General features: G+C 42.6%; 2 protein-coding genes across 10 annotated transcripts in view; one reads left to right on the top strand and one right to left on the bottom strand.

Annotated features, from left to right (window-relative positions):
• The window catches only part of fryb (furry homolog b (Drosophila)), a 54,726-nt gene extending 32,765 nt beyond the window's left edge, over nucleotides 1–21,961 (top strand). For 4 of the 9 annotated variants that reach the window (XM_040033316.1, XM_040033309.1, XM_040033314.1 and 1 more), the window contains exons 25-67: nucleotides 479–536; nucleotides 1,502–1,593; nucleotides 1,761–1,933; nucleotides 2,115–2,275; nucleotides 2,366–2,476; nucleotides 2,632–2,786; nucleotides 2,954–3,053; nucleotides 3,137–3,308; nucleotides 3,519–3,775; nucleotides 3,858–4,004; nucleotides 4,119–4,287; nucleotides 4,424–4,514; nucleotides 4,743–4,816; nucleotides 5,675–5,825; nucleotides 6,246–6,349; nucleotides 7,050–7,141; nucleotides 7,260–7,353; nucleotides 7,555–7,774; nucleotides 7,921–8,072; nucleotides 8,186–8,373; nucleotides 8,474–8,568; nucleotides 8,722–8,920; nucleotides 9,004–9,225; nucleotides 9,573–9,771; nucleotides 9,879–9,976; nucleotides 10,224–10,394; nucleotides 10,679–10,819; nucleotides 10,914–11,099; nucleotides 11,271–11,435; nucleotides 11,695–11,769; nucleotides 11,969–12,139; nucleotides 12,345–12,353; nucleotides 12,786–12,980; nucleotides 13,087–13,224; nucleotides 13,312–13,526; nucleotides 13,906–14,110; nucleotides 14,280–14,429; nucleotides 14,565–14,663; nucleotides 14,778–14,861; nucleotides 15,228–15,245; nucleotides 15,435–15,545; nucleotides 17,327–17,562; nucleotides 19,192–21,961. In XM_040033316.1, coding sequence (XP_039889250.1) covers nucleotides 479–536; nucleotides 1,502–1,593; nucleotides 1,761–1,933; nucleotides 2,115–2,275; nucleotides 2,366–2,476; nucleotides 2,632–2,786; nucleotides 2,954–3,053; nucleotides 3,137–3,308; nucleotides 3,519–3,775; nucleotides 3,858–4,004; nucleotides 4,119–4,287; nucleotides 4,424–4,514; nucleotides 4,743–4,816; nucleotides 5,675–5,825; nucleotides 6,246–6,349; nucleotides 7,050–7,141; nucleotides 7,260–7,353; nucleotides 7,555–7,774; nucleotides 7,921–8,072; nucleotides 8,186–8,373; nucleotides 8,474–8,568; nucleotides 8,722–8,920; nucleotides 9,004–9,225; nucleotides 9,573–9,771; nucleotides 9,879–9,976; nucleotides 10,224–10,394; nucleotides 10,679–10,819; nucleotides 10,914–11,099; nucleotides 11,271–11,435; nucleotides 11,695–11,769; nucleotides 11,969–12,139; nucleotides 12,345–12,353; nucleotides 12,786–12,980; nucleotides 13,087–13,224; nucleotides 13,312–13,526; nucleotides 13,906–14,110; nucleotides 14,280–14,429; nucleotides 14,565–14,663; nucleotides 14,778–14,861; nucleotides 15,228–15,245; nucleotides 15,435–15,545; nucleotides 17,327–17,562; nucleotides 19,192–19,450 — 6,202 coding nt within the window. In that variant the 3' untranslated portion in view covers nucleotides 19,451–21,961. The remainder of the gene's footprint in view (nucleotides 1–478; nucleotides 537–1,501; nucleotides 1,594–1,760; nucleotides 1,934–2,114; nucleotides 2,276–2,365; nucleotides 2,477–2,631; nucleotides 2,787–2,953; nucleotides 3,054–3,136; nucleotides 3,309–3,518; nucleotides 3,776–3,857; nucleotides 4,005–4,118; nucleotides 4,288–4,423; nucleotides 4,515–4,742; nucleotides 4,817–5,674; nucleotides 5,826–6,245; nucleotides 6,350–7,049; nucleotides 7,142–7,259; nucleotides 7,354–7,554; nucleotides 7,775–7,920; nucleotides 8,073–8,185; nucleotides 8,374–8,473; nucleotides 8,569–8,721; nucleotides 8,921–9,003; nucleotides 9,226–9,572; nucleotides 9,772–9,878; nucleotides 9,977–10,223; nucleotides 10,395–10,678; nucleotides 10,820–10,913; nucleotides 11,100–11,270; nucleotides 11,436–11,694; nucleotides 11,770–11,968; nucleotides 12,140–12,344; nucleotides 12,354–12,785; nucleotides 12,981–13,086; nucleotides 13,225–13,311; nucleotides 13,527–13,905; nucleotides 14,111–14,279; nucleotides 14,430–14,564; nucleotides 14,664–14,777; nucleotides 14,862–15,227; nucleotides 15,246–15,434; nucleotides 15,546–17,326; nucleotides 17,563–19,191) is intronic. The other 5 variants (XM_040033312.1, XM_040033310.1, XM_040033313.1 and 2 more) reach the window with 5 other exon arrangements.
• Nucleotides 21,962–22,652: 691 nt separating this feature from the next.
• On the bottom strand, nucleotides 22,653–25,208 carry zar1l (zygote arrest 1-like). Its single transcript, XM_040033320.1, has 4 exons — nucleotides 24,547–25,208; nucleotides 23,832–23,924; nucleotides 23,690–23,764; nucleotides 22,653–23,468 (listed from the first exon to the last, which is right to left on the bottom strand). The coding sequence occupies exons 1-4, from the start codon at nucleotides 25,126–25,128 to the stop codon at nucleotides 23,325–23,327; spliced, it is 894 nt and encodes a 297-aa protein (XP_039889254.1). The 5' UTR covers nucleotides 25,129–25,208; the 3' UTR covers nucleotides 22,653–23,324.
• Nucleotides 25,209–26,230: the final 1,022 nt, after the last annotated feature.

Below are 26,230 nucleotides of genomic sequence, written 5' to 3'. Positions count from 1 at the left end.
TTCCATGAGAAAGACACGATTCTTCAGTGGGTTTTATCTTACCTACTCTCACCTGTCTGTTTATGAGCTGCATACCTGACACTGAGAGAAGAAAATGAGTCAGTGATGTAGAAGAGAAATTCTTGGAGGGGCAGAGACATATCACATTTTTTCAAAGCACAGAGGTTCCATTGTGACAGGATGGCATTTTCATTCTAAAGGAGATCAGCTATTTTTAACCTAGAGTATTTTCTGAAAAGGCTCTCATTGTTATTAAAAAGATTAAGGTCTGCCCAGACAAATTTGTTCCGTCATTACGGCGTCTGAGGATTAGTGGTTTTAGGGAACATGACATTTGGGTTGCACTTCATAGATTTATGTCACACATCTTCATTGTTCCCATGAATAATAACTATTTATATACAGGGGAGGAAATCTCATTAAGCATTTTGGCAATCAGGTCATTGATTGATTGATTTTTTTTTTCTCCCTCAAACAGGGAGCTTGTCGAAGAACTCCATCCGTTGATGAAAGAAGCACTGGAACGTAGGCCTGAGGTAAAACACACACCGAGGTTGTGAGAGAAAACTGACTGTGCAAAATTGAGAATATTTTCTAGATTAAGTATAAAACTAGATTACTATAAAATCAGGGTTGTAGCTGATGTTTTCCATAGATTAATAATGTTTTGTTTATGAAAATGGAATATAGGTTTTTGTCCACAGTCCACTATAATCAGAAGTACTGCATGTTATACTGGTACCTGGGACAACTGTGTGTTAACCTCCTAAGACCTGAACTCTTCCATGGCATGCATTTTTTATTTCTCTTTGATATTTGGGCTGATTGGGACACGATGAATGTAAAAACAAAGAATTACCAGATTTTGTTTTACCTAATTTTTGTTTCTAAGACAAATGAGAGCCACATATAAGGATATTCATTTAAAATTTCGATAGAACAGTAGCAGTATAATGTCCTTGTAAGTGGATATCAGGCCCTTGTAAAGCAAAACTGAGTATTTTGGTCTAAATAACCCAAAATGTGATGTCCACATATGTGGACCCCGGGTCCTAGAAGGTTAATCACGATTTTGGACTTTCACTGTAATTTTTTTTCCTTAACATTTTAAAGCTTTTCCTACTGACAAATGACCATGGCCATATATATACTACACCAAAGTAAAGGAGTAATAGATGAACATTTAAATGACAGAAAAGTTCAATTTTGTCCAAAATCTACAATAGAAAGAAAGAGTTAATTGCTAATTTCTTCCATTTACTGCAGCAGTATTCCATTATCCTGTAGAAAAACAGAAATACTGCACTTCTTTTTTCTTAGCTGAAGATATCTGAGGGATTCAGTGTGTAGTTCAAGTTTTTTACACTGACAAAAAGGGGAGATTCACTGGTCTGACCTACTTAAGGTCAGAGTTGGTGGATTGTGGCCCAGGAAGTAAAATGACTTTGACATCCTGGATCTGCTTTGTGGCAGGAAACTAACAACCTGTCTGTGCTTCCAGAACAAGAAGCGTAGAGAGAGGAGGGATCTTCTCAGGCTGCAGCTGCTGAGGATATTTGAACTACTGGCTAACGCAGGAGTCATCAGTGACAGGTAGCATATACATGTATCATGCACTGAGTCATCTCGTTTTGTTTACTGGGCTTTGATCCTTATGCACACAAAAAGTTAGACTATTTTCATCTCTCATCTCCTCCTGTCTGTAACTCTAGTCTCATTTAGTTTACCAAGGTCCTATTTTCCTCCTTGTTTTCCTGTAGCACTAATGGAGCTCTGGAGCGTGATTCCCTGGCCTTGGGTGCTTTATTCCTCGAGTACGTGGACTTAACCCGGATGCTTCTAGAGGCTGAGAATGAGAAAGAACTGGACGTGCTCAAAGACATACGAGCTCATTTCAGTGGGATGGTAGCCAATCTCATCCAGTGTGTGCCTGGTAAGATTATTATTTTACTTCTTACCCTTTTAATTTTATAGCTTAATTTTATAGTAATTTTATAGTTTGACTACTACACGTCCATTTTTCAGTAGCAGGCAACGTACTGGCCTTTTCGGAGTCATTTTGTCTCTTGTTCTCACCCTCAGTGTCTCTCTTTCTTTCTCTCACGTCTGTGCAGTCCACCACAGGCGCTTCCTCTTCCCTCAGCAGTCTCTGAGGCACCATCTCTTCATTCTCTTCAGCCAGTGGGCCGGGCCCTTCAGTGTTATGTTTACGCCTCTTGACCGGTACAGTGACCGCAACCACCAGATCACTCGCTACCAGTATAGTGCTCTCAAGGTAAGCAGGTCCCAAATCACCAAACTTCTTTTTGCAGTAATTCAGGATATTTTACAGAAATATAAGCATTGCTTTGCTTTTGTCTCCCAGGCCATGTCAGCAGTTCTGTGCTGTGGTCCAGTTTTTGACAACGTGGGTCTCTCTACTGATGGTTATCTCTACAAATGGCTTGACAACATCTTGGCCTGTCATGACTTACGGGTAGGTGGACTCAAGGATTTCTTGGTTTAACTTGTTGTACAGTTAGCTCTCTATGACATGTATTTTGGCATTTTAGTTTAATCTAAGAAGTTACAAATCAGTTTTTAATACATGCACCCAATAGTGCCTCAACACAATAACATGTCGTCCTTTAGGTGCATCGTCTGGGGTGTGAGGTGGTCATTCTGCTTTTAGAACTGAATCCAGATCAGATCAACCTGTTCAACTGGGCCGTGGACCGCTGCTTCACCGGGTCTTACCAGCTTGCATCTGGCTGCTTCAAGGCCATCGCCACAGTGTGCGGTAACAGGTCGGGAATCACACCGTGGTTCTAATCTGAACTCCTGATGTTTTTACCATCAGGGAACAGATGTAGATATAAAGCTTACTTTATTTACCACGATGCCCGCTTGCTTGTTAATACTCATTGGTTGAGTTCTTACAGTAACCAATAGCTCTTTCTATTTATTATGCCAGGAATTATCCATGTGACCTTGTGACTTTGCTCAACCTCGTGCTGTTCAAAGCCTCAGACACCAGCAGGGAAATATATGAAATCTCCATGCAGCTGATGCAGGTATGCTCACTTTCATGGCACATATTAAACAAAGTCATAAAGCCAAAACCTGGCAAAGATTTAAAAATAAATGTTTCCTGCAGGTGCTGGAATCTAAGCTGTGTGCATACTCCAAGCGGATGGTGGAGCAGAAGCCTGGTAATATTTTGTATGGGACGCACGGCCCCCTCCCTCCTCTGTACAGTGTCAGCCTTGCGCAGCTCTCCATCCAGCTTGCCAGCATGTACCCAGAGCTCACGCTGCCTCTTTTCTCAGGTAAATTCTTCTCGTCTGTTCTTCTGTGGAATTCTTCCAAATGGTACAAATGCAACAAAAAAGAACAGTTAGATATAAACTAACTAATATATCTATATGTATTTTTAGAAAAAGGTATCTCCTTACACTTTAATGTGGAAGAGAAGTTAATAAGGAAGCAGCATAAGTTAAAGAAAAAAATGAATAAGTGAATTCTCCTGGTATTTGCAGAGGTGAGCCAACGTTTCCCAACCACCCATCCTAATGGCAGACAGATCATGCTATCCTACCTGCTACCCTGGCTTAGTAACATTGAGCTAGTGGACACAGGTCTCTTACCTCCTGCTTCAAGTCCCTGCACACCAGAGGAAGAACCTCGAGGTCAGGCTCGGGGCCTGAGTGCATCCCCCAGCCTGAGAGGCAGCGGCTGGGGCTCCTTGCAGGCGACATCATTGGTGCTCAACAACCTCATGTTCATGACTGCTAAGGTGGGAAGCTGAGTTAGTTCTTACTTGTGAAAACTCCCAAACGCACCTCTAGCTTTCTAATTAGATTTTTTTCCCTTTACAGTATGGAGATGAGGTTCCCGGACCAGAGATTGAGAATGCCTGGAACGCTCTAGTGTCGAACGAGAGGTGGAGCAACAACTTGCGAGTCACCCTGCAGTTCCTCATCAGCCTGTGTGGTGTTAGCAGTGACACCACATTACTGCCTTATGTAAGAGCATTTTTTAGTTAAATGCAGTAATCCTCACAAAGATATCATAACAAATATGCAGAAGTAATGCAAATAACCCAGAATTTCTAACTAATGCTTGCTCATCTGTTGTAGATTAAGAAGGTGGTGATTTACATGTGTCGCAATAACACCATCCAGACTATGGAGGAGCTCCTGTTTGAGCTGCAGCAGACCGACCCTGTCAACCCTGTGGTTTTGCACTGTGATAATCCTCCATTTTATCGCTTTGCTGCCAGCAACAAAGCCTCCACATCCCAGACAGGTGAGGGGATGTGTTCCTGTCACAGTCTGTGGAGTCAAATTAGATTTTCATCTCAACACTTACCCCTGGTTTGAACTTGACAGCTTTTTTCATGTGACAGATGGATGACTCTGCTGTGTTTCTGTTAAATGTGTAGGCACCACCTCCAGTAGTAACACCGTAGTGGCTGGTCAGGAAAACCTGCCAGAGACAGATGAGACCAAGATGGTCAGAGAGAGTGAAGAACGGTAAGTCATTTTTTATACCTTATATACTTATAGCTGCAGCATGGGTTGTCATGGTGATACAGTGTTTTATTTGGGTGAGACAGTCTCTCAAGAGGCTGTCATAAAGATAGCTAAAAAATGTCAGCATCGTATCAGTTACTGTATGTAGCGATGATAATACCATGAGGATATTGTCAATCAAATCTGGAAATGCTGAGTGTGACTTTAAATGTGGTGGATTTTTCACAGCCGGGCGAGGGCTCACAACAGACTGGAGTCTCGTTACAGCAACAGCTCCGGAGGCTCCTATGAGGATGAAAAAAGTAAGCCCTGACTTGGTTCTCATGAGGAATAAAGTACAATCTTTGACACACACAGAGCCCAGGGGTTTTCACAGCTTACAGCTGTTATTTGGAGAGACTCTGAGGATGTGGACTTTTCAGTGATAAATCTTCACCATTTTAACTTTAGGACTTTAATGGTAATTGTTACTGACAGTTCTTGTGCTATAACTTCTCATCCCACATATTTTTTTTCTGGCCAGATACAGAGACTAAAAGCAAATGTTTTAAATGTGTTGTCATGCACCTTGTAATAGCAGCCATTGACATTCTTGTCAAAGTAGGTTAGATGATTCCTATAATTTAAACAGCTAGCTAAGGCCCCAGTCACACAGGCCAATTCATCAACCATCTACTATACAGCTACAGACCGAACACTGACTCCAAACGCCATCTTTCAAGCTTAGTCTTTGTTTCATTCATGCAAAAAACAAAGTGTAAAAATGACAACCTCGTTTGCGCTACAGTTGGTAGTATTTTTCAAACACAATAAAATCAAGTCGCAACAAAATTGAATCACAACTACAGTATTAAGGAAAGGTAAAGGTCCCTACAATAAAACAAATACCACTTTTTATTGAGTTTTCCAGTTATGGTGGACAAGGTAAAAAGTTAAGCTTTCAATGGATTTAAAACTCCAGGTCTGTGGTAACTAATAAGCTGGAGTGGAAGATTGCTGCCACTCCCCCTCCTCGGCCTGTGCTTTGAGGAGTCTCAAAGGATCAGTCCTTATGCTTTTTAAGTGAAATGGTTAATTGTGCACTACTTTTAAATCAGAATTATTGCTTTGGTGGGATATATGTTTCAGATTTTACTAACCAAATCTTTCTGTGCTCATAGATGACCCACTTCCACCTTACGCTGGATGGCTGCTGAGTATTCTCGAGACCAACCGTCCTCAGCCGTTACCCATGCCTGTTAATGGAGGCTGCTGGGCACCTCTGGTTGACTACCTTCCAGAAACTATCACACCTAGAGGACCACTGCACAGGTGCACACAAACAAACACAGATGACCTTTAGTAAACTTCTGAAAAAACAGGATCTTAGCTAGAAGAGTGATGTTACAATCAGCAGGGCCAGACAGCGTTTCAGAGACATGTTACGCCTACTTTCAGATTTTTGGATAAACTCAAGCACAGAATGAAGCCAAGCCAGCTTGCTCAGGGTCTACTAGGAAAATAGTTCATATTAAAAGAGCTTTCCCACTTAATCTTCTCTGCCTGTCCTGACACTTCAGAGATCAATACTCTAAATAAATAAAATGAAGACTGTTGTAGAGAGCTTTGAAATCTATGATCCATGTACAGTTCATGCACTAGCACAGATTACAGGAAACATCAAACATCAAATGTTTCCATCAAACATGCCAAGATTTTATCGTACTCACCTAAAATTTGTGTGTTCCTCAGGTGTAACATTGCAGTGATCTTTATGACCGAGATGGTAGTGGACCACAGTGTGAGAGAAGACTGGGCTTTACACCTGCCCCTACTACTACATGCCCTCTTCTTAGGTAAGCATAACTCAACTCATGTCACGCTTGAATCGGTTAAACCCTGTATGGATTAATTTTGGGGAAAATGGGGTAAGAAGAAAAATAAGCCAAAATCGCCTGCATAGAATGTACTACATGCATTTTGGAGAATGTGGAAATGCTTGAAGGGTTATATAAAAAATTCCTCAGTCTCACGCTGATAAAGCAAATGAAACACGTGGTAGATCGAAAAGAACTTGAACCAAAACAAGATAAAATCAAAAAGCGCGGGTGTCAGGGTGTTTGCCACCGAAACAAACACACAAAAATAGCCTTGAGATGTTGAAGGTATTTTCTGTGACGTCCACTGAGCTCATAGCGTGACGATGTGTTTTATCGCCATCACACAGAGACGTGGATGTGGACAGGCCGTTCTCAAGTATCACAATGAAACACTTTCAATCTAGCATGTAGACACATACCTACCCCCACCCAGATGCCAGCTGTATTATTATGTGCTCAGCATATTCTACATACTAACTTTCAAGTTCATGAGATTCAGCATCATCTGGTCTTTTTGCATGAAGTTATCCAGGAATCCATGTTTGATTGTTTAGGGGTTTTGTTTTTGTTTTTTTTAGCTTTTTTCATTCACTGTTGCACAAATTGAGGCACAACAAGCCTTTGTAATACTACAAAAGCTGTTGTTGTCTTACTCGGTGTGTACTTCATTTTCTAGGTCTGGACCACTACAGGTCAGAGGTCTATGAACACAGCAAACGTCTCCTTCTTCACCTCCTCATTGCGCTCTCCTGCAACAACAACTTTCAGGTCAGATTTCCATTTTAATGTTTGTTATTATTAGGCCAGTTTATTACATGAAGTAGGACTGAAACTTACTTTACCGCTTTACATATTCACTGAGCAACACTTCTTTTTGGGGGTCCAGGTAATAGCCTCAGTACTGATGCTAACGAGAGAGATCAGTGACAACAAGACCCTCACAATCAAGTCCAGCTACCACACAGAGTACCAGCAGTCACGTAAGTAGAAAATATTGAGTGTGTATACAAGCATTTAACAGTCCTCTGACATTTACTAGTGAGATATGACCTGATGGACCATTTTTCATTGGAAAACTAAGAAACTAAACGGTGTAGTACACAAAAATCAGATTAAAGACTCCAGAAATTATATTACTGTAGCAGTACACTTCTCTATAGCATGTCATAATATTCCCATAGACGCACCAGACTTTTTGCGGGAGTGGCAGGCATCTCCCGTAGTGGACTCTGGTCTCAGCTCCACCTCCAACTCATCCTCTGCTAGCCTGGGTGGTGGCAGCACAGCCGGCAGTGTTGGAAATCTGCCCCTTGTAACACCCGATGACCTGGAGGATCTTGAAGATGCGCCCAATGAGACGGATGAGAAGACGAACAAACTCATTGAGTTTCTCTCCACCAGGTAAACACAACTCTGGTCATCTTTTGTGCTGTTCTCGAGGTGGACACTGCGTGTGGGTGTGACGTGCGCTTAAATTTCACTGTAGTCCACACTGTGTGAGCTGCTCGTGTAACTTCTATGTGGTGCTACTGGTGGTGGGTATACAGTGCTTGGAGTACTGTGTTGTTATTGCACAGATCATTTGGGCCACTGTGGGTGCATGAGGACATCACACCAAAGAACCCCAACTCCAAAAGCACAGAGCAGCTCAGCAACTTCCTGCGCCACGTTGTCTCTGTCTTCAAGGAGTCCAAGTCAGGTGAGAAACCACTGAATAACAGCTACAGCAGACCTCACCCAATCTTCACAAATGGAGCAATAATCGATTCATTTTAGACCTGCACAAGGGGTGAAATATGTCCATCTTCACAGACTTCCACCTGGAGCAGCAGCTTAGTGACGTGGCCTTACAGACGGCTCTGTGCAGCTCCTCGCGTCACTATGCCGGCAGATCTTTCCAGATCTTTAGAGCTCTCAAACAGCCGATCAACAACCATGCTGTCTCTGATCTGGTCTCACGCCTCGTTGAGGTGGTGGGAGAACATGGAGACGAGGTGCAGGTGAGAGAAGAGACATATAATAGAGATGTAGTGCTTTCAACCTGATGCATTTGGTGAAGATTCACATTATTGCTGATGTTCATACCTGTACCTGTTTCAGGGCTATGTGATGGAGGTGCTGTTAACTCTGGAGTCAGTAGTGGTGAATCTAGCAGAGTGTCTGAAAAACAGTGACCTTATGGCAGCTCTTACCAGGTTAGTCTGCTTTGAATGTTAAATCTTTGGAAGTAATAATAATTTGAAGATTACAACATATGTACGGATTTAAACAGCCTCCTTCTGGTGTTTCAGAGCTACTTGATACTCCAACAGATTCAACATTTTGCTTTCATTGTATTTGATTTGTAGGACATCCTCACCAGACTTTGTGACAAGTGACAAACTGATGAACAGAAAGAGCACAGGTCAGCTGAACTTCCCTGGCCCAGGATTTGTCGGCCTGTCATCGCAGCGCCACCAGCGCTCCTATTCTGTCCCCAAGAAGTTCGGCGAGTGTTGCAACCAGTCGAGTGATCCCCCTCGCAGTGCAACTCTGGATCGCATACAGGCAAGAAAGGAAAATTGCTGTGTAATCTGACACCTTAATGCTAAATCCTTAATGCTAATTTTGTACTCGCTTTCGGTCTGCAGGCTTGCAACAGTCACGGCCTTGCACGAACAGGAAGAAGTTCAGGCTCCTGCACATCATCGACCAATCGCATTGATCCCAGCGTTCTGTCGGATCCCGCGCACGTGTCTCATCCTTCGTCGATACTGGCCACAGTCTTCTGGGTGGCGGTGTCGCTCATGGAGTCAGACTTCGAGTTTGAATACCAGATGTCACTTCGCCTCGTTCACAAGCTGCTGTCAAAGGTAGATGAGATAAAAAAATTGCTGATTACAGAGGAAAATGTATGTATCTGTAAAAACAACAGTTAACTTAAAGCCAAGATTAAGCAGAAGAAAGCAAACATTCCCTGTAACCTGTGTTTTCCCTTAATGCCATGAAGACTACGTCATCCTAAGACGCTCACACTGCTGCTATTTTAAAATGAAAGCAAGCTTTGGAACCTATTAATTCAAGGCCACCACAGACCTAGCAACTGGCTATTGATTCATTCATTGTTTTAGCATCTCAGATATTCAGTTTGCAGGTGGAAGACAATAAGTACCACAAGCAACTTTCAGCTTCACTTAAGCCAAAATCTCTCATTTCCCAGGTGCCCTTAGACAGAGCAGAGAACCGTGAGCGCCTGGAGAAGCTGCAGGCTCAGCTGAGGTGGAGCGGGTTCTCTGGGATTCAACAGCTTTTGTTGAAGGGATTTACCTCCCAGGCTACATCTGACCTGACCTTACAGCTATTCTGCCAGCTCACGCCAGTCTCCCGCGTGCCTGTTGTCGACAGCTCACAGTCTATAGGTAGGTACTGAGGATTTTATATTGTATCGTTTAGTAGTCGTACGGCAACGTGTTTATTTTTATTTATACTGGCTGTATCTGAAGTTCAAACTCTTCTCCCTGTGTAGGCTTTCCTCTGAATGTGCTGTGTCTGCTTCCTCACCTGGTCCAGCACTTTAGCCACCCAAATCAGTTCTGTAAGGAAAGTGCTGAGAGGATTGCACAGGTACTGCAATACTATGGATTCTTCAAGTGGGCTGAGTCTAGGCTTTAGTTTGCTTTTGCTTTACTTCCTTTGACTTTTTTTTAGGTTTGTTAGACAAACAGTAAAGATGTATATTTGGAGAAAGATAAAAAGCCAGAGTGGATTGGAAAAACCTGACATTTCAAAACACAGAAGAACAAGTAAAAGATCAAAAAAGGCAATATTTCTCACATAACGTGTCTGTCTGCTTTTTTGTTTACTTTCTCAGGTATGTTTGGTGGAAAAGAACACAAAGCTGTCCCATCTGGCACATGTGATGACGCTCTATAAGACACGTTCCTACACGAGGGACCCTTTCTCCTGGGTCAGCGTGGTTTGCCGCTACCTTCACGAGGCTTTCTCTGACATAACGCTCAACATGGTCACCTATATGGCTGAGGTAAGTGCTTCTATATATGAAAATATGTCTTATCTTTCTCTATTTTTAGGATTGTACATTTATTGGATGTTTCTATGGAAGCTGGTGCAAGAATGTTGAGTGAGTGGTTTGTGCTGATTATTTGTTGGAAGCCTGTCCTGTTCACTGTCCAGCCAGTTGTTAAAGGACAATCCAATAATTTACAGTCAAGTTATACAAGTTGGTTATACACATATTGACTTTGCCCTTAAGCAAGATTGGGTTTGTGTCTGCGTGCTTACTGAATGTGACTTTCTCTCTCCCAGCTGCTGGATAAGGGACTTCCCAGTATGCAACAGTCTCTCCTCCAAATCATCTACTGTCTGCTTAGCCACATGGACCTGACTGCTGTGCAGGTCAAACAGTTCAACGCTGATGTCCTGAAGACCATTGAGAAGTTTGTCCAGGTGAGTGTCGCACAGTACTCGGTCTTCATTTTAGAGAAATGCACTGCATGCACTGCTGTTTCTCTTACTCTGTCTTTGACATGTGACTTTATAGACAGTACACTGGAAGGATGCCTTAAACATCTTGAAGCTGGTGGTATCACGCTCTGCCAGCCTTGTTCATCCAGTGTACGGCCACACACAGGGTGATCTTTCCAACCTAGAGGTCAGCAGAGTGTGGGACGGCTCCGCTAAAGCTCTCCCTGGGAAAACTCTGGATTTCACATTTGACATCTCTGAGGTAAGAAAGCTGCTGCTACTGAGCTTCTTTTTGTAAATGCCCATCATTGACTTGCAGTTACAGTACACCCCCATGTTTTGCTAGGTCATAAATAGAAAAGGATTTCCTCAACGCATGCAATATGCAAAGCATCAAAAAATTTGCATGTCTTTCTGTTTGTTATCTTCCCAGACACCGGTGATCGGGCGCCGTTTTGATGAGCTCCAAGGATCAGGGGGTAGAGAGGGGAAAGCCAGAGCCATGGCTGTGACCCGCAGTACTTCCTCCACTTCTTCTGGATCCAATTCCAACACCATTCTGGTGCCTGTCAGCTGGAGGCGACCACAGTTATCTCAGGTAGCATCAATGCCCAAAACTAAGGTTTCACATCAGTGCTGCTTGGTTTTGTAAGACTTGTAAAAGAATATTATATTAAAATGTGTTGAACAAGTCATTCTTCTTTAGCATACTGACCTCAAATAGCCCAAGAAAAACAGATTTAAAACTTTCTGTTTATAACATGCTTAGAAATTATCCCTTGATCATCAAAGCATGAGGCATGTGAAGCGAGAAGAAAATCCATCACTTTACTGATGAGTTTTTCTCCTACATGCAGAAAAGAACCAGAGAGAAGCTGGTGAGCGTTTTGTCTCTATGTGGACAAGAAGTTGGACTTACCAAGAACCCATCTGTAAGCTAACTTCCTTGTTGTACTTGTTCTTTATGTACACAGTCAACAAAATTCAAGCTTGTATTTCTGTTTTTTTTTTTGTTTCTATTTTGTAGAGGGAGTAAAACCTCTAAAGTTTTCTGGGGATGTTTCTGTTATTAAGATGGCTTCACTAATTGCCTCTGACAAGTCTAAAAACCTGTTTCTGTCTTCTTGTCAGGTGATCTTCTCATCCTGTGGTGACTTGGACATGATGGAGGTGCGGGAGAGCGGCGTGTCATCTGAGGACGGTGGTACCAGAGAGGACACATTAGATGACACCGCCAGTGAGCAGCAGTTTAGGGTTTTCAGAGACTTTGACTTCCTGGATGTGGAGCTGGAGGATGGAGAGGTGAGAGTCACAATAATACTGTATTTCACCTGTGGTCATTTGATTTATGCTGACACAGTGGTCCTTTCTTTCATTTTACCTTTACTGTGTCTTTCAACTTATCCACCTGTCTTTCTTCAACATATTTGAAAAGTGTTTCTCTGTCTTCCCACCTCATCTCTTTCTCTCTAACTCTGTCTCTCTCTTTCTTCCCCTCGCTGCCTAGGAGCTCCAGGTAAGTCCCTCACATTGAGTACTTAACATTAGCCTTCATCAGCTCTTTGGTGTTCCTGCCTCTTTTGTTTTGCTCTGGAACGTAAAAACAAAATCCTCTTTGTGCTTCATTTTGCTCTCACGGCTTGATTGCAGAACGACATTTATGACAGCACTGCTATTTTTTAAATAGAGATAAATATATTATAGTTATTATAAAAGATAATTTTACAGGCTGAAAACAACCTTTCCAGCATATAAGCATATATTCATGCCATGAATAACAGTCCATCTTGCATCTTGTGCTTGTAACTAAAGCAATTATTTTGTGTTTTGAGAGATTAAAGTAAAAATGTTCCCTTCATCGCAGGGATTTTACTTCTACCGTTCATTGTGTCCATGTCTTCCAACATGTATGTGTGTGTTTGTTGTTGTTGTGTTTTTTTAAATCTAGGGTGAGACTGTTGATAACTTTAACTGGGGTGTGCGCCGGCGATCTCTGGACAGCACAGAGCTGGGCGACCTGCTGGAGGAGAGCCAGCACTCAGGCAGTACCCCCAGTCTGGGTCACGAAGACCCTCACGATTCAGACGAGTCATCAGAGGAAGAGGAGTCTTCAACTAGCCAGAGCCTCTCCCATTCTCAGCTTGTGTGTAGCCTTAGCTGCTGAATCAACACATTAAAAATCCTCTGAAGCCTTAAAAGGCTTATTATTTTTCCTGAGTCAACATTCATGATTTGCCTCCCTGTTCCAGACCAACCCGTCTCCATCAGAGGAAACCAATCACACCGATTCTCTGTCTACTTCATACGACACATCTGCTGACCCCCAGTCCCTCAACGCCACCACCCCGAGCCAGGGAGTTCTCCATGACGATCACATTGGTCTACATGTGAGAAATAATAGACTTGGACGTGGATGTGTTGTTTGCCTAGATACATTTTGAAACATCAAAAATGTAATGCTTTTGTTTTCTCAGGTGAGGGTGTGTGGTGAGGACGAGGACACTCAGGCCCAGGATGATGAACTGTCGCTGAGTGTCAACGAGCTCCCCCCCGGCTCCGACTGTGGAGAGAGCTTCACTCTGGATTTGCCGGGGCAACCTCAAAATCAGCTGCCAAATCTGGACCGAGGTCTTAACCCAGACTATTGCCAGCCTCCACTGGATTTTCTAGACCCAAACTGTCTGCCCAGGTAAGTTTGAAAGACAGGATTTAAATATTAATCCCTGCATGCTGAATACACTGCTGGATTGTTGCCAGAGTCTCTGTCAGGGTTTTTCCTACCGTAAAAACTTTTGGTGGCTCACGGAAAGAAGTTTTCGCTCAAGCCAAAGGAAAATCACCAGTTTTGTTGCGTTTGATCAACAATAGAAACTCTGATAATGACCAAAAATATACTACTAAGCCAGGAAAAACCTAATGGGACATTATTCATGGATGTTTTGCCTATTTTGTCCTATTATTAACATTTTTGAGATATTATTAAAACCTGTTGGATACATTTTTCAAATACTTATCGTACTGGGTGCAAACAGCACAGACTCACTTCTTTCTCATCTCTGTTGTTAAAGCTTGCGTGATGATGTTGATGATTTGGAGGACCTTGGGTTTCCTCCTCCCCCCTCTCCATTTTTTTCCGCCATCTTGGCAGCGTTCCAACCCACGGTGTGTGACGATGCCGAGGAGGCATGGCGCTGCCACATCAACCAGCTTGTAACAGACTCAGATGGGTCATGTGCTGTCTACACATTTCAGGTCTTCTCATCACTCTTTAAGGTACATCACATGAAGGATTACCTTTAGGGGTTTTTTTTTGTTTGTTTTTTATGTTTGGATTTCTTGTTTTTTGTACACCCATTTTTTTCAAGCTATCACTCATATTATGTATAATTATATATTAGATCTCTTCCATTAGCATGAATTACAGTACAGTGTCTTTTTCCAGAACATCCAGGGAAAATTCTGCACCTTAACAAAAGATGTTGCCACTTATCTTGGCGAGGGATTAAGAGGCATTGGATCAAAGTTTCTCAGGTCCTCACAGATGCTCACCACATGCTCAGATTGTCCTACCATTTACATTGATGCTGACACGGTGAGTACAGTTGGCAGGCTTCTTGCTGATCACAGTATTGTAGCTGCTTCAGTCTATGGGAGTCTAAAAAACCCAAAGACAAATCTAATACTGAGCTCATTTTTACTGCTCCTTTCTTCTTGTTGGTCTGTATAGATCATGTCCTATGGCCTCCTCGAAAAGATGAAGTTCAGTGCACTGGAGCTGCAAGAGTACCTGGATACTTACAACACCAAAGAGGAGGCTGCTGTATTGGTAAGTGCACGTTTACTTATCTCCTCCTTGAAATGGGTGCCAGATAAAATATTTACCACCTTTTCTTCTGTCCACTCCTCTTTCCAATGAAGTTTTCCGTTTTTTGTCTTTCAGTGGCTCAGGAACTGTAAGGACACATTTCCCAGATGTCCTGGTGACAGTGTGGTTACCTGCCAACCTGGAGATTCAGAGGAGAAGGTACAAACAACTTTATTTATTATTTACTGTACCAATGAAAGCACAAATTTTTACTGGCAAATTGATTCAGTCTATGTAGCTTAATCTTTGTGTTGTATTAATGGCTTTCTTTCTCTGTGGATTGAAATGTTTGCCCTCTTTGCACGCTGGCTCTGTCTCTATATCGTTATATCCTCCTGAAATTTATTTTCCGTGCCGGAGTCGTTAAGTTTAAAGTTGCTGTTTTTTCTCTACAGTGTTGATTAATTCTTGGCAGCCTGGCTGTAAACAGTCAGGATTTTTAACTTGCTGTGCATGTGTTTGATTGATACTTTGTCTTCCTCTCACTTCACTCTTGATGCCCTAACATGCTCTCTCGCTGTCTAGCAAATGGAGTCTCTTGCAGTAAGTTCTCTTCACTTCACTCTAGATTCCTCTTAAACTGGTTAATTAACTTTGCACAACTGAATCAGTCAGTTTTGTTGTCACGTGTTTGTATTCCTTTGCATGTGCTTACAACAATTTGTGATTGTGATTGTTTGTGATCTCTGCTTCTGATAAATCTTAGCTTTTTTTGTCACTTGTGTCTTCCAGCAACTGGAGCTTTGTCAGAGGCTTTACAAGCTTCACTTTCAGCTCCTCCTTCTGTTCCAGTCCTACTGCTCGCTCATTGGTCAAGTTCATGCAATAAGCTCCGTGCCTGAGGTGAGTCAAATCATTCTTCATTAAGTGTGACTTGCAGGCTAACAGAGGAACATGCTGGTTCCCTTATGTCTATGTGAGAGGATTCAGAGTCCAAGTAATTCACAATCAAACACATTAAATACCAAGATCTGCATGACTGTTGTTGTTCTAAATGTATTAGTTAAACATTAAATGTCCATCAAATTTGAGGTTTTCTAGGTCAGTGTGATTGATATCAACTAGGGCAATTTCCCCTTGTGACTTGGTCTTTCCTTGTATCATCCAGCTGTATGATAAGGAACATTCTAAGAAAAATGTCTATGATATATAGAGCCACATTATTTTTATTTAAATAGTAGGGGTGCAACGATACACAAAATTCACGGTTCGGTTCGATACTTTGGTGTCACGGTTCGATGTTTTTTCGATACAAAAAAAATGTTCATGCCTTTTTAATTTGTCATTTATTAAAATTATAAATATATATTTTAACTCAAAAGTACAGTTTTTAAATTTAATGTTGCTGAAACAAAAGTAATTAAAAAAATTAATATAATCTGATTGAGGAATCACTCATCTTTGGAAAAGAGAGTTTATTACAGAGAAATGGCTCTTTCCAAAATAAAAGCTATACTATACGCTTCTTCTGGGCTATATTCTCAGCAGCATATTGTAGCGGGTCAGGGCTGTTCGGGGTTCTGTTTGTACAGTTATGTTTTGTTTATGTTGCCATAGTGACGGGTGACGCCCTCTCGCTGCAACGGTGTGTCCTTCCGGGGTCAGAGGGCGCTCTGTGTGTTGTTGTTGCTGTGCGGTTGCCACGCTGAGCAGTTAGCTAGCGGCAGTGTTCTTCTGCAGATGTCAATAACGGTCTCCACCTTGTCTGAGCTCGCCACAATATTAAACATATCAGGTCCCCATAAGGAGAATCATGTGCTAACGGCTGTCTAAATGACTCGGGTAAAGTTTGTAGCATGCATGCTTGTTTTTTTTGTCTGCTTCCACTTGTCTTTGCACTAGGATGATGTCGGCGTAAATGTGCAGTCATATTCGTTGTGTTCCCACTAGTGCTGTCAGCATTAATCTCGTTGAAATGACGTTAACGCCACAACACGGCAAATCTCCGTTAACGAGCTACCCCTGCGTGGGGCTAGACGGCCAACACGTTAACGAGCTAACTGCGCTAACACACTAGTTCCCACCCATGTAATTGAGCATTGCGTGGCACATCCAACATACTGTTTTACTTTAGTCCATGACGCGCTTACCTTCAGGGTCATACATCACATGAAAACCAAAATAATTCCAAACGCCAGATCTGAATGAGGGTGGGGGAGGTTCAATTTGCCATGTTGCAAGGAGAGTTTAGCTTCTGTCTCGCTAGCTTGCCCTGCGCTCTTCCTTCTGAGATGCTGAACGCTCAGTGGATCTGCGCTCGACAGTGCAGCCTAGGCGGAGTAGTCAAACGCAGATTCACTGAGCGCTCAACACAGACAGCATCTTCAGAAGGAAAGTTGATAAAATAAATTACAAATTTTGTATTGTTCATACATATGCGTACCGAACCGAAAGCACTGTATCGAACGGTTCAATATCGATACGAGTATAGTTGCACCCCTATTAAATAGACATATGCTTTTATAAGTATATGTATGGTTTACTAGTTAAATTAAAATGATGTTGACCCTTAGAAAAACCCTGCTACACTGCAGACTTAATCTTGAGCATTTAATCTTTTAATATAGACATAAATTTCACATACACACTCACCCACCACCACCTGTTGTCCCTTCACCTCTTAGCTGCTGAACATGTCTCGAGAGCTTACTGATCTGAAGAGCAGCCTGCAGGCAGCAGAGGCAGCCGTAGCCAGCGACTTGGAACACAAACACTTGGCCCACACTCACTCACACGCCACCCAGGTGGCAGCCATGGTTGTGCCCAGCTTCCCCACCTCAGAGGCAGCGGTGCAGGCCATACTGGAGTGCCTTAGGAACCATGAGTTCACCAAAGCCGTGCGCTACATCCAGGAATGCAGGTGAGCAGCACGAGGCCATCAGCATACATGAGTGTATCCTGGGATTTAATGATTTTATTATTTTGTCTCAACGTAAAAGAACAAATGATCCAAAAAATGACCATGTGAACACACTGTGTCCCCATCACTTTCTCCAATCTTTACAAATGATTTTGAAGTATATAATAAGTAGACATTATAAAGGGCTGTCATTCCTGGCTGAGAAACTTAAGCTTGGGAGATGTTGAGGTCTATCTATCTCTCTTGTGCTTCTGTACGCAGATGATATTGTAGTATTGACAGAATCAGAGCTTCAGATGGCTTTAGATGGAGTAGAAAGATGTTGTGTAGACAGGAAAGTGTAAATCCTAATGAAAGTAAAATTGTAATGTTTGCATGAGGTAAAGTAGGACAGTTCTGTGGCATTAAATTTGGAAATCCTGTAATACAAGTAGAGGAGGATCTAAGGCATAGGTGTCAAACTCTGGCCCGCGGGCCAAATTTGGCCCACAGCCTAATTACATTTGGCCTGCGAAGCCATACCAAATTATTATTAGAGCTGGCCTACTGGTATTATACAGCTAATATATATATTGTTTAGTATTAAGCTTTGCTTGTTCCATATTCAGTTTTCCAGCAAAACTTGTTTGAGTCCATAAGAAGAGATTCATTCTTAAATCTGGAGGAAGATTTTTTTTTCAGTAAATATTAATGTTAGCCCGCGACTTTGTTCCAGTTTTGAATTTTGGCCCACTGTGTATTTGAGTTTGACACCCCTGATCTAAGGAGCTTGGAATGAAAAGCGACTGAACTTCTTTAAATGTCTTGAAGATGTTGCACCTCTCATCCAAGAAGCTTCTTCAGTTCTAAGACCAAATGATGAAGACTTCCAGATTTTAAGCCCTAGAGGGGATTGCCCCGTAAGAGGGTCGTTGACCCACTATTGCTCATGTGGCTCATCACATGATCCAAGGTGTGAAAAAAAGGGTGTGGTCCATTATCAGCGTAAGCTTCGGGTGAAACCATTGTTAGACCTTGCCTCACCCTATCATATACCTTATTGAGATCAAGAAGTGGGGAGATTTAAGTTGATAAAGATAAAGTTAAATGTAGGATGATTGGTTTTAGGTTTAGATTATCGAATGGAAATAGGAATAAATTGTACTTTTAATGTCTATTTTTCCAAAGAATCAATATGATAAAGGTGTTTCGAAGTTACGGTTAGGGAAGTTAAAACAAATATTTGATTATACGGGATTTTCTTATTTATGGGGATATACCGGAGTGGTGAATGACCGTTATATAAAAGCAGCTGTTAAGATGAGAATATCCAAACCTGAGGCAAAATTGATAGACCTGATATGTTTAACAATAGCATCTGTATAAATTACAGAATATTTAGGCAAGAGTTCGAACTGAAAAATTACTTGCGTAGTTTATTCTATATGGTGTTATTTGGCAAGGTATAGATGTGGGTCTAGTGGCATTCCTGTACTTATGGACACATTTTATCAAGTTGAATATATTAATTGTGTATTTATACTTTGTAGCTTGATCTAATGAATCAAGCTACATTGAATATTGAATATAGAAAGTATGTCTCTTTATATCTACCTGTAATAATTATAATACTTTTTGTGTCCATTTCAGGAGGCAGTGGCCCAACGGAGTGTTTGGCGGCAGCTCAGAGAGTGAGGTTCAGACGCTGCTCAACGTCTACTTCCGTCACCAAACGTTGGGCCAGACGGGCACAATCGCCCTGGTCGGTTCCCGGCAGGACCTCAGTCTGATCTGCTCCAAGCTGCTGGAGCTCAACGGGGAAATCCGCGACATGATCCGCCACGCCCAGGGTTACCGGGTCGTCACAACTTACCTCCCCGATTCAAGTGCCTCCGCGACCAGTCTCTGACAGGACTTCAGGAGCCCCCCACCCCCTCCTTCTCCACCTTTACTCCCTCCATCACTGCAGCCATTGACCCTTCCAAGACAACCTCTGCAATCCTCTCAGCCTGCTCTTACAGAGGGGGCCCAGCACCCACATACCTGGCCCCTGCCGCCTCCTATGTGTCTGCTGCCCCAGATTCACAGCTCCAGGCAGATGCCCACTTACCACCCTGCCCAGCACTAGAACCTGAATTAAACCTTTCATTCCACTCTTCATCCTCATCCACTGCAAACTCTGAGACCTCTTTACTTAATTTTCCCAAACCCCCCGACCTGTTCTCTGCTCATAGCTCCAACACGCCAGGCCAATCGCATTTTACACTGCCGCTCACACAAGAGCCAAAGAGACGTTATCTAGATGAGAACGCAAGCCTTTATTATCCTATCAGAGTACATCCATCATGCAGTTTACCGCAATCACATTTCCACTGCAGCAAACACCCGATATCATCTCTCACATCCAGCTCTCTCCCAACTGTGGCCTCAGCGCCCACCTTGCTCACACACTCTTACACGAACCCATCACCCATTTCTTCCCGGGGCTCTCATCTTCCCCATTTCCCATGCTCTCCGTACAAACACTCAAGCCCGTCCTCCATTCTGCACCCGGGCCGTGACACGGTCTTAACTCACAGCCCTTCATCGAGTTCATCTCTTCCCCCTCCCCCACCACCCCCTCCCTGTCCCACCGGCCCAGGAGAGGCTGCAGCTTGGGGTTGTTGTTGCTCCTTCGGCGGTGCTGCTACGCCTTTGACTCGCTACCTGGGGAAGGTGGGACAAGCTGCCCTGCCCTTACTGACAGTAGGGGGGCTCCTGAATACTGAACCGTCAGATGTCCAAACCTGAGACTTTAAAGTTACCACGCCAGAGGACCTAACGATCCAACATCAGGTCTTTGCATCTGAAAAGTAGACAATGACATACCAGAAATAACTGGACACTTTAAATGTTTAAGGACAGGGAATCATATCCCATGTATAATGGGATTTATCTCTGGATACTACAGATTGCTGCCTGCTGATAAGAATGACCTGATGTGATTATATACAAGCGCAGGCTTTGCTTCTAAAGCTAGATGTCGTGAAAAATAATGTACCTCCTTGTTTAAGTCCCGCTTGACGGTCATAATTCAGCATCTAATCTGTGCTGCACTCCGAGGACCTGTGAAGGCTTTTAGCTTGGACTTAAACTGGCTTCCCAGAGGAACTTTTAGACATGCTTGACACTTGCTGCCTCCTTCAGGAAGGATGAAAGAGACAGTGAGGAAATGAGCCGTGACACTACGTAGCATCACTGGAAGAAGTTTCCTCTGTGGAGTTTTGTTATACGTTTTTTCTAAATGTTGTAGAAAGGAGATCATGTATGTTTTGTTACTGTGAGAGAAAAAGGCTGTCACTTTTATTAAGAAGGAAAAGCCAAATGCTGGAGTGATTTTGTCTCTACTGTTCTGAGGCCTCCTCTGGAGGAAACTGTGCAATGCATGACCCAGCTGAATGCTTTCTACTGTACGCTCCCGTCCTGTCCTTTTCGCCTGGCCCAGACGTCTGACCTCAGACTGATTGAAAGACTTGCTGACAGAGCAGATGCAGAATATTCAAGCGCATTTCTTTACGCTGCTCTTTGGCCTGTTTCTATTATTGATATTCTGTATCAGTGAATCAACTTGTCCCCTGACTACTGTTGTAAACATTGGTAGAGTAATCATGCCATTATCCGTGCGTGGCGTGCACCCCTCCGTGGCTAGCTGTAGCATCTTTAGTGAGCGTAAACACTATATTTCTGTCGACTTGGTGTTCACATGCAGAGAAGATGGCGCATGTACACAGTCAAGTATTTGCCCGTCTGTATACTGCTAATCGTTACTGTCACACAACCATAGTAGGATATGTTTGTGTGGTTTGTAGTTACCTTACACGTAAGGGAAATGCTGACATTCTGCACTCATTGTAGATGTGCGAAATGAAACCCACGCTACACACTACTGAATCTGAACTCGTCGTCGTCAGCCTTTTTGTGTGTGTGTGTGAGACTCTCCCTTGGTTCGGATCAAGCAATCATTTTGCTGTTGCTGTACAAATGTCTTCTTTTCCTATTTATATCTGATCAGATATGAAACGACACTTATTTGACTTAGGTTTTATAATGATGTTTGTTCTCTCAAATCAAACTGCCATGCATGCATTTTCTGTTTACTGTATGGAGTGTTTGAAATATTTATTAACAAGATAATTTTATCTGAAAGATACGTTTGTATGAGGTACAAAAGGGAGCCACAAGCTCACGCGGGTATGTTTTTCTTTTTCCTGTGTGTGGGAGAATGTGTTTGCATGCCAAACAAGAAGTTGCACATTTTTAAAGCTTTTTAGATGAAGACAGTAGTTGTTTTTTCACCTTGTAAATATTTTCACAGCCTTTGTGAAGTTGTTTTTTGAGTTGAAGCTCTGTAAAAGTTGTTAAAGTAAAGACCTATAACTTATTTTGTCTTTTGGTGCTTTATAAATGACTGAAAAACTAATTGTATTCAAGGGGCTCTGCCCTCTTCCTACATCTATCAATGTTCTCTGCAGTCTTCCTCCTTCCTGGCAGCTCCATCTTTAACATCCTTCGTCCAGCATGTCCAAACCCTCTCAGCTTTGCTTCACTGTGTCTCCAAAATGCTCAACCTGAACGGTCCTTCAGGTATATTCATTTCTAATCCTCTCTCTCCTGATCTTAACAGCTTGAAATCTGAACATTTTTAGCTCCGCCAGCCTTCAAACCATGCATCATAGCAAGTCTCACTACTGTCCTTAAACATTTCATTTTACTCATGCTATCTTTGTGTCACTAATAACCTGACACTCATCTTGCCTGACCCCAAGTATTTAAACCCGTCTTCCTCTCATTCACTCACATGTATTCCATCTTGCTTCTGATTTTCATTCCTTTTCTCCCCAGAGGATACCTCCACCTCACCACTAGATCAATGTCATCTGCAAACATCAGTCCACAGATACTCGTGCCCGACCTCTGTCAACTTTTCCATCACCACTGCAAACGAAATGGGACTCTGATCCCTGATGAACCCCTTTGTCACTCCACAATTACACTGCATGTCCCTCACATACTTTTGACTTCCTCATGCAGCAGCATGGTTTCTCTTGGTGATCCATCACATGCTTGCTCTAGATCTACAAAGTTCAACTGCTCGTGAGCATCAACACTCAAACATCACATTTATCGTGCTCTCAACAAGAAGCCCTACAACTGCCGCTTTTGATCAGCAACTTTTTCCCATGGATTTGTGCTACGACCGACAACATTGAATTTTAAAGGTTTTTATCAGCCAATTTTTTTTTACCATGGTTTCACTTTTCACTTAATCTGTACATCAGTTTCAGAACCACAAGCTTGTGCTAAGATATGTGGACTTTGTTCTACATATTAGAGTGCAACTTATTACCTAGACACGCTAGTATTGTTAAAAAAAAAGCTTGGAGTAATTTAGAAATTGTGCCATCAGTTTGTATGGGAGAACATTGTATCACTGCAGTAGAGTAACAGTCTGTGTATAATAGGCAAGCACCCCATCATTTCCATTTTTTGACTTCATAGTGTATGTATACATTCAGGAATCTCAACTTTTAAGGTGCAGTGTTTATTTCTTCATACAAAAATAGTTTTCATGTTAGGTACCAGGATCAGTGAGGGGGAATGAATTTTTAAAGTTGGCTCAAACCAGGGCAGCGATTGGAGTGACTCTTCAAGTTTGCTACTGGGGGCGGTGGCAGCTTCTCTTTGTGGCATGACTTTACACATCAGCCTTATTGGTGTAACCTCAGGCTTTCACGGCGGGTAACTTAGACGATGTATTTGAAGCTGTAGGTGGCGTCACAGGACAGCTTCATTCCCTTGCAGCGACAGCACAGGTCCTGACGGTGAGGCTTCTTCATGTTAATGTGCCTCTGCTTCTTCTCACAGATGCAGCAAGTCTGAGAGCAACCCTGACATGGGGGGGGTAAAAGAACATCACCAGCATAAGAAACAGCACAGGCTTTTCTCATCCCTACAGAAGGAATGCCTTACCTGAGACTGATAGTGCCTTAGAAATGTGATCCAGTTAATTTAAATGCCCCACACAGAATCTGACTGACCCTGCGACTCCACTTTAAGTCCAAGTGAACAAATCATCTTGCGAAAGTTCCTCAAAAACAAGTTCACGTACCTTGCACAGGATAGATTCCACTCTGTAGGGGTTAAACCCCACTTGGCACTTCCGGCAGAGCTGCTTGTAGTACACCTGCCAAAGCAGTCGCTCTATTTTAGCTCAGCAGGTATTTGTTTGTGCAATGCTCGTTACCACTAACCTTACTCGTTCCAGAGATGCACCATACATAAGCACTCTCCCACCGGATGTTGCACTTTTTGCAGTGGAAAAACCCATACCTCTGCTCCAGGAACTGGAAAAAACAAAGATAAATAAAATGTGTACAAAATCTTTTTTTTACCACAGCTGGGTTTTTCCCTGTGGGCTGCACTGACTGTAAACATTCTGGTGATACTTTTATGGAGAATGTGAGTGAGTGCATAGATTTTGAACTTAACTATCATGATATGTTTTGAGTTTCCCATTAATAATGGCTCTACCCAGTTACCATTCATACTACAAAGTAGTTAATAAACAAGAGTTTTTCAATTTAAAAACATTTATGTTTATCTTTTATAAATACAGAACAGTCTGGGCAATTAGTATCTTATACTGCCCTTTATTTCTTTGTATTTTTGAACACGTTATGATCTTTTACACTTCTTAAATAAATCGAGTTTCGTTAGATGTTTTTTAGTGTAAAAAAAGTACCGAGTTAAAATCAGAACAAATTTAAATGAGCCTACGGTGACATTTGCCAATTAACTAAAAGAATCTATATTTCCGGATGGATATTAGGTTTTAAATGACAGTCATACTAATTAGGCTATAGTTTGAGGGCTTGAACCACAGATGACTGATGGACTTTTCTGAGTTACATCGTGGATTGGAAAGCTAAAGACAGTGCTCATTGCCATTTCCCCACACGCATCCACCTGAAAGTTGGATCCCTTTGGAGACCGGTGGAAAGCTGTCTTGGAGTCTTCTGGGGCTTCCTCGCCACTTTGGTCCCCATCGGCCTCGGACGTGGCCTGCTCGGCGGCGGCTTCACCTTCTCCTTCACCAGCGCAGTCTTCGAGTTTCTTTAGGAAGAGCCTGCGGTCAAACACCGGCGAATAGATGGACACGGGCCTCAGGAAGCGCAGGTTGCTCATTGGCGGCGTGTGGCACTGCGCCTTCCCCTCCGGTGTGGACGCATCGGGGCTCATGGGGAGCTTGCAGGGAGTGGGAAATTCATCGCAAAACAGCGTTTTGGGGCCCAGAGAGCACTGGACAATTTTATCCACCCTGGCGTTCACCTGCACGCCGCACTCTTTGGTGTTCGCCTTCTTGAGCTGAGGGGGTAAACTGGGGTTGACCTGGGACAGGAGGGTCTTGTAGAGCTCCAGGTAGTTGAGGCTCTGGGGGTTCATGAAGCGACCATCTCTCTTGCCCCAGTTGCCGACCTGAGCCGGGGAAGCGCAGACAGAGTTACCATATACATTGTATGGTGGAAACGTGGACAGGAACCCCTCCATCCTGGAGCCATGAAACCAGTCCAACTTCGTCCTCGTGAGATTTATAGCCTACGCTTACCTTCTCTATGCACTGATTGGTTAATTGAGAACAGCGGTGTGCAGGCTCGAACATAGGTAGAGATATGGTGCCCTCTATTATTTATCAATAATAAGGCTCTGTTGACTACAGCAAGAATGGCTGGCTATGCATTTGAAAGTGTAGTGGTACATTTTTTGGGGCCATCTTTAAAATTTAAGTTCAATTAAAATTGTTTTTGTTTTTTTTGTTTTTATCAAAAAGCTACAGAAAATCTCTGCTGAAACAAGACTCTGTGCCCAATCCACTTCTGCAGCAAGCGCGATGCTTTATTTGAACGATCCAAATCCGAAATGTTATATTGGAGCTCCCCCTATGGGCTGGCTCATGTTGGCCAGAGACCCATCGGAGACAGACAAAGCAAGCAGGAGATTAATGAGGCATGCAGTTACATCTTTATTTATTTATTTATTTTTAGTTGGACGTTATGTGAACCAGCTTGGCAAGAAGGTTGTATAACTTCAGTAATATTGCTTTTTTAGTAAAGCCACTGAAGTCAGAAAATCTATCATTTGAAAGCCAAAAATGTGTTAGGCGTATTAAAAATGTGAATGAGTAGGTTAGCAAACAAAGGAAATTGAGAAATAAATACCCATGGGCATTGTCCCATAAATGTGATTGTTATTTTTAAAATGTCTGTGTGAATAAATGACTTTATATGGTATATATTCTAACAGTAGGGGCGCACTTAAAACGCCAGAAGCGCCATTCAGCAGCAACTATTTATATTTCTAATTCCAGTTTACACAGGATTAACGTAAATGCACCGTTACTGTCATATTCATGCGATCATTTTCACGCACAAACCCCTTTAGTTGAATCATGGGTTGGTGGTGAGTTCAGGCTCTGTCGGAATCCTGGGTTTTCCGTTTGATATGCCAAATAGACAACAATGCCTTAAAGAATAGTGTCAAAACATTATCGTTTGGATGTTTAAAACTCTATTTTTAAAACTGTGGGATTAAATGTAAACTCTGTTTAAGAAGAACAATGTTTTATTTGGCAGGGTTCGTGTATTTTATAGGC

The sequence above is a fragment of the Simochromis diagramma genome, unplaced genomic scaffold (genome assembly GCF_900408965.1).
Source record: "Simochromis diagramma unplaced genomic scaffold, fSimDia1.1 OVJJ01000216.1, whole genome shotgun sequence".
Taxonomy (NCBI): Eukaryota; Metazoa; Chordata; class Actinopteri; order Cichliformes; family Cichlidae; genus Simochromis; species Simochromis diagramma.
The sequence above is the reverse complement of the archived record's forward strand: the minus strand, read 5'-3'. Positions and strand labels throughout refer to the sequence as shown.